This window comes from Salvelinus namaycush, chromosome 11 (genome assembly GCF_016432855.1).
Source record: "Salvelinus namaycush isolate Seneca chromosome 11, SaNama_1.0, whole genome shotgun sequence".
NCBI classification, from domain to species: Eukaryota; Metazoa; Chordata; class Actinopteri; order Salmoniformes; family Salmonidae; genus Salvelinus; species Salvelinus namaycush.
Genome location: NC_052317.1, coordinates 1,548,082 through 1,557,929, shown reverse-complemented (window position 1 = coordinate 1,557,929; position 9,848 = coordinate 1,548,082). Strand labels below are relative to the sequence as shown.

The window sequence follows — 9,848 nt, the reverse complement described above, 5'->3', positions numbered from 1 at the left end:
CTCCATGCTGGCTGGCTCTGGCAGATCCTGGCTGGCTGGCGGCTCTGGCAGCTCCTGGCTGGCTGGCGGCTCTGGCAGCTCCTGGCTGGCTGGCGGCTCTGGTCATGGCTGGCTGACGGCTCTGGCTGGCTGGCTCTGGCAGCTCCATGCTGGCTGGCTCTGGCTGGTCATGGCTGGCTGACGGCTCTGGCTGGTCATGGCTGGCTGACGGCTCTGGCTGGTCATGGCTGGCTGACGGCTCTGGCTGGTCATGGCTGGCTGACGGCTCTGGCTGCTCCTGTCTGGCGGACGGCTCTGGCTGCTCCTGTCTGGCGAACGGCTCTGGCTGCTCCTGTCTGGCGGACGGCTCTGACTCCTCCTGTCTGGCGGACGGCTCTGACTGCTCCTGTCTGGCGGACGGCTCTGGCTGCTCCTGTCTGGCGGACGGCTCTAGCGGCTCGGGACAGACGGGCAGCTCTGACGGCTCGGGACAGATGGGCAGCTCTGACGGCTCGGGACAGACGGGCAGCTCTGACGGCTCGGGACAGACGGGCAGCTCTGACGGCCCGGGACAGACGGACAGCTCTGACCGCTCGGGACAGACGGGCAGTTCTGACGGCTCGGGACAGACGGGCAGCTCTGACGGCTCGGGACAGACGGGCGGCTCAGATGACGCTGGGTAGGCAGGCAATTCAGACAGCGCTGGGCAGGCAGGCATCTCAGACAATGCTGGGCAGGCAGGCAGTTCAGACAGCGCTGGGCAGGCAGGCAGCTCAGACAGCGCTGGGCAGGCAGGCAGCTCAGACAGCGCTGGGCAGGCAGGCAGCTCAGACAGCGCTGGGCAGGCAGGCAGTTCAGACAGCGCTGGGCAGGCAGGCAGTTCAGACAGCGCTGGGCAGGCAGGCAGTTCAGACAGCGCTGGGCAGGCAGGCAGTTCAGACAGCGCTGGGCAGGCAGGCAGCTCAGACAGCGCTGGGCAGGCAGGCAGCTCAGACAGCGCTGGGCAGGCAGGCAGCTCAGACTCTGGCTGCGCTGGAGAGGAGGAAGGCTCTGACAGCGCTGGACAGGTGGGAGCAACTGGAGAGAGAAGACGGAGAGACAGCCTGGTGCGGGGGGCTGCCACCGGAGGACTGGTACGTGGAGGTGGCACCGGATATACCGGACCGTGAAGGAGTACACGCGCTCTTGAGCACCGAGCCTGCCCAACCTTACCAGGTTGAATGGTCCCCGTAGCCCTGCCAGTGCGGCGAGGTGGAATAGCCCGCACTGGGCTATGCTGGCGAACCGGGGACACCATTTGTAAGGCTGGTGCCATGTACGCTGGCCCGAGGAGATGCACTGGAGACCAGATGCGTTGGGCCGGCTTCATGACACCCGGCTCGATGCCCAACCTAGCCCTACCAGTGCGGCGAGGTGGAATAGCCCGCACTGGGCTAAGCACGCGTACTGGGGACACCGTGCGCTCCACCGCATAACACGGTGTCTGACCAGTACGACGCCCTCTCACTCCACGGTAAGCACGGGGAGTTGGCTCAGGTCTCCTACCCGGCTTTGCCACACTCCGCGTGTGCCCCCCCCCCCCCCCCCCAAGAAATTTTTGGGTCTGACTCTCGGGCTCCCAACCGCGTCGCTGCGCTGCCTCCTCATACCAGCGCCTCTCTGCCTTCGCTGCCTCCAACTCCGCCTTGGGACGGCGATATTCCCCTGGCTGAGCCCAGGGTCCCTTGCCGTCCAGGATCTCCTCCCAAGTCCAGGAGTCCTGTGTCTATTTCTGCTGCTGCTGTCGTTGCCCTTTTCCACTCCGCTTGGTCCTTTGGTGGTGGGTGTTTCTGTAACGATAGTCATTTTCTTCCTCCTCCTCGGGCGAGGAGAGGCGAGAAGGATCGGACCAATACGCAGAGTGGTTAGTTTCCATAGTGATTTAATATATAACAAAACAATATGCGATACAAAATAACAAAATAACTACCGTGACAGTCCCGTGTGGCGAAACACTGACACAAGAACAAACACCCACCAAAACACACGTGAAACCCCGGCTGCCTAAGTATGATTCTCAATCAGGGACAACGATTGACAGCTGCCTCTGATTGAGAATCATACCAGGCCGAACACACAAAATCCCAACATAAAAATCACACATCGACAACCCACCCAACTCACGCCCTGACCATACTAAATAAATACAAAAACAAGGGAAAACAGGTCAGGAACGTGACAGAAGGCACATGAGTTCCCTATATATAAAATGTAGGAGTGATTATATGGATGATATGTCTTTGCTGGTCCTGTAGTTTTGATACATCAATGGCCCTGGTACAATATATTAGCCATCCATTTGTTTTTGGTGGACATTTATATAGATATTGTCTGTGTGGTCAGTTCTGTTGCAGAATTGGTAAGTTGTAAAAAAAAAATGAAGGACTTTAAGCAAGTAAAATGGATGCCACAAACATTTGTGAATACTCACCGAATTCCCTTCGGAATCTTAGGAAACTTACCACACCTCTGGCTCCATACATCAAAGGGTAAAAAATTGAAGCCGTCCAATAGGAACTCCTTGGCTGAGGTGAAAGAAATAGAGAAATAGAAAAAAGCGAGAAACGCTGTTCAAAAGCTTATCCGAGGGGCAATGAAAAACTACTACACAAATTAAATTCAAGCCCTTAAAGCCCACCAATGGAGTGGTGGGACTTCATCAATAAAGAGCTTGGTTGTTTAAAATCATTTAGAGGGATGATACAGATTGGTGATGTGGAAAATGACAATGTTGCTGAGGTCTTGAAAAACTTATTTGCTGAAGCTTGGACAGGAAATACATCCTTCACTGTTTTTCCTCTTCCTAGGCCTGTTGGGGAAGGAGAACTATGCAACATTGGACAAATGAATAAAGCTCTTTTCAAGACTCAGTCCTAAGAAAGCATGTGGTCCAGATGGTTACTCAAGGAATTTTCAGAAGTTCTAGCGCCAGTGGTCACTCACTTTGTTAACACCTCCTATCAACTGGGCTCTGTACCTACAGAGTGGAAGACCGCTAACATCTGCCCCATTCCTAAGGTCTCCAGTCCTGGACAGAAAAATGATTGGAGACGAATCTCTCTGACATCCTGTCTAGGCAAAGTCCAGGAAAGGCTCATTGCCAAGAAGCTCATACCAGTTGATCTTGAAGAATGCAAAAAAAACAGCATGCATACTTGCCTAAACACAGCACAACAAATGTGCTGGTCAGAGCCTCACACACCTGGCTTACAGAGACAGACTCAAAGCAAGCCATAATGGTCCTGGTTCTGCTGGCGGACATGTCAATGGCTTCTGATCGTGTCGACCATGCTAAACTCCTCCAGCATCTGGCCAGTCTGTGTCTGTGTCCAATGTTACTCACCTGGTTTCACAGCTGTACAACAGGGAGAACACAGAGGGTGATAGCAAATGGAATGTACAGCTCATGGCCAGAGGTAACATCTGGGGTCCCAGAGGTTGGGGTCGTCTCGTCTTACCTCTTCCTGCTTCACATGTCCACTCTGAGAGAGTCATCTCTGAGGATACACTGGACATTGGCCTGTCCTGTGCTTTAAGGCTAGCAAACATTGAAAATGGAAGAGGAGGCTAAGCAACTGGAGGAATGGACGACAGAGAACAACATGCTTCTTAATGGGAAGAAGTCTGTCGAACTAAGAATCTGCTTCTCAAAAAATCCTCCGCAACCGGCTCCACTAATACTGGGTGGACAGGCTGTTCCAGTCCTAACAAGCACAAAATACCTTGGCTTCCACTTGGACAACCAACTTAGTGGGAACCAACACATTGACCAGGCAGTGAAAAAGGCTTCAAGGCGTTTCCACTTCCTGACTGTAATGGCAAGAAACTGCTTTCCCGCTGATTACATCTACAGCACTTTGATCCGACCATGCCTGGAGTATGCCAGTGTGTTGCTGGTGGACTGCACAAAGAAGCAGCAAGCTGCACTGGATAGGGTACAGAAAAAGACAAGCAAGATAATAACAAAAAACAGAGACATCCCACTGACCCTTCCACCACTAACATTCACGGATAGAGCAAGCAGAAGATTGGTCACTGACATGCACCAACCTGACCACCATCTACATGATCTCCTACCACAGAGAAGGGGAGACGGCACTGGCAGAATCCTCCACAACCAGAGCCAACTGTCCATCATTAATGCAAGGACAAATAGACAAAGGTTTTAGCACTGCCATCAGACTTTTTCACAACCAAACAGACTTTTAAACTGTAATTGGTTAGGACATTTTTTAAATGAATGTAGTATACAGTGTTTTTTAAGCCTTTGTCTAAATGTATCTGGTGACTGGTAAATGTCAGTCACCTGGCATTTACCTGTGGCCTTGTCTCCCTCTAGTGTTGCCTATGGTAATCCATTTTACATTTTTAAATGTAATCTTTATTTAACTAGGCAAGTCAGTTAAGAACAAATTCTTATTTACAATGACGGCCTACCCCAGCCAAACCCTAAAACGGACAGCGCTGGGCCAATTGTGCGCCGCCAATTGTGCGATTGTGCGAATTGTGCGACTCCCAATCACGGCCGGTTGTGATAAAGCCTGGAATCAAATCAGTGTGTGTAGATCGGTAAAAAAAATATTAATATTTAATCAATTTTGAAATCAGGCTGAATCACAACAAAATGTGGAATAAGTCAAGTGGTATGAATACTTTCTGAAGGCGCTGTAAATCCATTTTACATGTTTGAAGATTAAGTATTGTAATTAAGGCTTGAAACATATTCAGAAATGATTGAATCAGACAGCTTTTTGGCACATTCTTACCACAATTGTGTGAATCATTTGTCATCTTTACATATCTGGCACACCTGGCGCCTTTGGTTGTGTATTCTACATCACTATGAACATTTTAAGATATTATTGGGCATATATTTCATACAGGTATGGTAATGCAGAGTTAATCCAATAAGATGCCATTGAGCTGTATCTCTCAAACATTTTTAAAACCCTGTTGTGTGTGAAATGCAGTGCCTCTATCACCAAAGTTACAATCCAAAAACATAGGTGCCCCACTACATGAAATTCTATAGCTAAGCTTCCAACATTTTGATATCAATGGCACGATAAGGGCTATTTTTAAACAATAGTTATAGCTGGTGCTTTCAAAGTTGGTTTTATTATATATCATTTGAAAGTTAATTTCATGACCTTTCAGAACCACTTGTCAAACAAAGATTAAAACGTATCAGGGTTGACTTTTTAAAGCAATTTATACAGGTAATTCTGATATGTACCCTAGAGGTCAAATGTCAAGGTTCTGTTGACCTGAACATTCCAGAAATGTGTCTGATTGATAGCTGTGAATCTAGGCTAAGCTTTCCAATTATATATGATTAAAGGGTATACGTGAGCAATAACTTGTTGTATACTAACATTGTTTGTCATAGGGCAATACACAAAAAACATCAAATCTTATGTAAATATGAATCCATGACTATGATGAAATAATCACTAACCTCGAACCACCCACCCACCGACCACCCACCCTCCCCGGTCAAGCCACCGGCCCCTTCTAGGCGGAGTGAAGATGATGATGAAGAGCAGGACCTGAACAAGACCCTGGGGGTGCAACTCTTCCAGCAGATTCTCCACCCACCAGCCCGTGGACCCCCAGAGAAACACCGTGCCTACAACGAGGAAGACTTTGAGTGTGAGCCACCAATGTTTACTTGTTAACCTTCATATCTATTAAATCACTGTTTTATGTACCATAGAAAGAGTATCAGTTACCGTGTACAGCTTGACATCACATTCTGGTTGGAAGTAGTATTGAGTATGGGCCGTGCCTGTCCATCAAAAATGTATCTTTCTTCAGCTTTTGCTGCCCATTTAAAAGACAGACAACGCTGCTCAACAAATATCTCAATGCAGACAAGGAAGTGCGTCACCAAATGACGACTTGACCAAACGCGGTTTATTTCTCCTGTCTGCAGACCACCGCCACTCCTCCCACCACATCCACCACCCGCTGTCCAAACTACCCCCAGAAAGGAGGAAGAAGAGCAAGAAGAAGGAAGCGGGATGGAGGAGAGGATCCGGGACTGGCGGAGCACCCAACATAGAGGAGAGCGAGGAAGAAGAGGAGGCAGACGAGCCCTACAGCCAGAACGATGGAGAGGGGGGGCAGACCACCACACCCACACCTGATACAGACACGGACACACACAACGAGGGTGTGCAGGTAGAGTTGCAAGCTTATAATGGTTTACATTATAGTGGTTTATAGTATACACTGTATTTGTTATAGTATATTAGTTTTATAGTATACATGCATACATATAGTACATACTGTACACACACACCCAGCTACTTTTCTTTTTGATTAGGTAGGCCTCTTCCTCATTGACCCCAATCTTTCCTCTCTGTAGTTCTTCGTGTCTGAGGATGACCCTGCCAGTGTCACTCCTGCCCCCACGCACAGCAAGGCTGGCAGTGCCACCCTTCCCAGACGCCTCACCATCGTACCTGAGACTGCCCTGGGTACCAACCTGCCAGAGGATGCCACACCCACGGAGTAAGTGAGAAAGATGCACACAAACACACATACACATAAACACATGCACAGACTGACATACCAACACACACACATATATACACACACACACACACACACACACACACACACACACACACACACACACACACACACACACACACACACACACACACACACACACACACACACACACACACACACACACACACACACACACACACACAAACACCATGGAGACCATGTGCTTGATGAATTTGATCCCATTTCATCTATTCCGCTCCAGCCACTACCACGAGCTTGTCCTCCCCAATTAAGGTGCCACTAACCTCCTGTGACACACACACAAACTGATAAAGCAATTTACACACATTTGCAAACACATGCATAGAGTTAAGTGTGTGCACAGAGAAACACACAGTCACAGTACTTTATCTGTCTGCCTGCCTGTCCATCCGTCTGTCTAATTACTTGTACGTCATCATCGTTGTCCCAGTGAGCCAGTGGGCTCAGTGTTGGCCCCCAACAAAGGGAGGAATAGCCTATCCTCCGGCCCCTCCCAGGAGTCCCACAACCCCTCCACACGGGGCTCCACGCCTCCCTCCTCCTCCACCTCCTCTTCCTCCTCCAGGACACCGCCCCCTGGCAGCCGCAGCTACGACCTGCAGGAGCGCCGGCGCTCGGGCAACATGACGGGCGGGCAGCAGGAGCGCCACCAGCGCCAGGCCACCGACGACAGCGAGGCCCAGATGCTGGGGTCCGCCGACCTGGATGGCATCAAGAGTGAGTTCTAATCAATGAGTCAGTCAGTCAGTCTACAAATCAATCAATCAATAAATATAATTTTTCCGACCTAGAACCCCAAAGATCAAGCAGTACCACGTGGCAGGGAACAACTATCTGGAAAGAGGAACATTTTACAGGAACTATACTCAGAGGGGTATGATTTTTGGAGCATAGAATTACATCATGTAATTTTTAGAATGAAATAATTGCATTTCCATGACACAGGGGGCTGATTCACACTTTAATGTGACATAATAGCAGCATGTCATGACTTTTAGTATTACTATGACATCATTGCAGCAACTTTTTAATGACTTTACAGGAGACTAAATGTATATATTACTGTGACATCATTGCAGAATTTTTTCCATGACTTCACAGAGGATGAACTTTGATATTACTGTGACATCATTGCAGCATTATTTCCAGGACTTCACAGAGGATGAACTTGATATTACTGTGACATCATTGCAGCATTATTTCCATGACTTCACAGAGGATGAACTTTGATATTACTGTGACATCATTGCAGAATTTCCAGGCCTACACAGGAGATTAACTTTGATATTACTGTGACATCATTGTAGCATTATTTCTATGACTTTACCTGGGATTAACTTTGATATTACTGTGACATCATTGTAGCATTATTTCTATGACCCCAATGGTGGAACAAACTCCCCCACGACGCCAGGTCAGCGGAGTCAATCACCACCTTCCGGAAACACCTGAAACACCACCTCTTTAAGGAATACCTTAGGATAGGATAAAGTAATCCTTCTAACCCCCCCCCCCCCTTAAAAGAGTTAGATGCACTATTGTAAAGTGGTTGTTCCACTGGATATCATAAGGTGAATGCACCAACTTGTAAGTCGCTCTGGATAAGAGCGTCTGCTAAATGACTTAAATGTAAATGTAAATGTATGACTTTACCTGGGATTAACTTTGATATTACTGTGACATCATTGCAGCATTTTGATGACTACACAAGGGAATACTCTGAGTTGGTGTTCATTTCATAAGAAATGAACAAACATTCTTTCCCATTGACCCCAATTGTGAAAAAGCCAACTTCGTCTTAATTTTTTTTGTAATACAGAATAATAAAACATATCTAGAAGCTGCTGTGTTGTTAAATGTAAATGTTACCAGGTCAAAAATCCCGACCTCCGGTTCGCTATGCTCCCACATAGGGAAATAGAGCCTGCAAGAAGAGCCCTGTGGCTTCAGGCTATTCAGCGTGGGAGAGTGGGAAATTGTGGGGACCCAGTGTCCATGTAGGCTACCCGTAGCTATGTGTGTGGAAACCATTTCATCACAGGACAACTTGTTTAGTATAGTCTGTTTAGTACACTCACTATATGTAGCTGTATAGTCTGTTTGTTCGTGTTGTTGGTCTTGACTAGCTTAATGTTCTGGTTGGTAGCTAGCTAGCATTTACTCATGTGGCTAATGTAGCGCCATCATGAAAAGGGGCATGAGGGAAGCCCTACAATATTATGTTTTTCTAAGTAGTGAGAACGGTTGTAATCAGGGAATGTTGAAAAGTAATCTTTAGGCATGTACTTTACTTAAATGTAGTTTGGTAATTGACTAAAACAAGCAGACGACAAGAAAATTGCGTTTGAAAGAGTTTTTTGCTGAGAGCCAATGGGGTAACCAAGGTAACCATTGGTTGTTTTCCCCACAGGTGGGCGGGGCGGCAACTTTCTATTTAGTACTGACTGGGACTATACCTTTGATATTACTTTGACATCATAGCAGCATAATTTCAATGACTTCCCATATGTAAGAATGCAAGAATGAGGTCATAGTAAAATCTGAAGTTATATCACACCACTGTGTGGTCATAGAAGTTCTACAGTACTATGATGTCACAAAAATGCCATGTTAATCTATAGGGTATTTGTCAGTAACTTTCATGGATAACCTATCCAAATGAAATCATCACTAGGAAGAAACAATGAAAGAATGTTGTTCAATAATGACTTGACCAAGACATGTTTTTGTATCTGTATTGTCCTTACCCTTATGGAAAGCTTACAAAACCTTGATATTTAGACACAAAAAAAGCCCATTCTCCACAGTCAATTTGCAATTGTTATCTTAAATCTGATCCTAATACGGAATTTATTGTTCTGTGTACAAGAAAACAAGGCCGTCCATCCCACATGCTCAGTGTGCACCGTTGGAATGTGAACATTTTCAAAGAGCCCATAGCTGCCCACCACCGGAGTTCTTTTCCAGTTTTCCATTGTTTGTTTCATGTTCAGATAAAAGTCTGTGAGCGTGTGTGTGACGTGTGCCCATATGTCATTCTTTGGAAAACAATCATTCATTTTGGAAGCATGGTTTGGTTCTGTGTTTTGAAAGTCAAAACATTGCAACTGCGCTTGTCTTTGAGTCAGAGGCAATTTCTTTGTGAGTATCCATGACATCATATACAATTACATAATTATTATATTGCTATAACTTATAATAGAATATGCAAGTTTGTCATTCAGATCAACATGTTAAAAATGTGTTTCAACGGTTTGCTAACCATTATC

The 9,848-nt window shown here is 46.9% G+C and overlaps 1 protein-coding gene across 1 annotated transcript in view; it reads left to right on the top strand.

Annotated features, from left to right (window-relative positions):
• Nucleotides 1-3,572: 3,572 nt before the first annotated feature.
• Nucleotides 3,573-9,848, top strand: part of LOC120056183 (anion exchange protein 2-like) — a 29,801-nt gene continuing 23,525 nt past the window's right edge. The window contains exons 1-5 of the mRNA XM_039004414.1: nucleotides 3,573-3,640; nucleotides 5,537-5,670; nucleotides 5,954-6,201; nucleotides 6,389-6,534; nucleotides 7,010-7,296. Coding sequence (XP_038860342.1) covers nucleotides 3,573-3,640; nucleotides 5,537-5,670; nucleotides 5,954-6,201; nucleotides 6,389-6,534; nucleotides 7,010-7,296 — 883 coding nt within the window. The remainder of the gene's footprint in view (nucleotides 3,641-5,536; nucleotides 5,671-5,953; nucleotides 6,202-6,388; nucleotides 6,535-7,009; nucleotides 7,297-9,848) is intronic.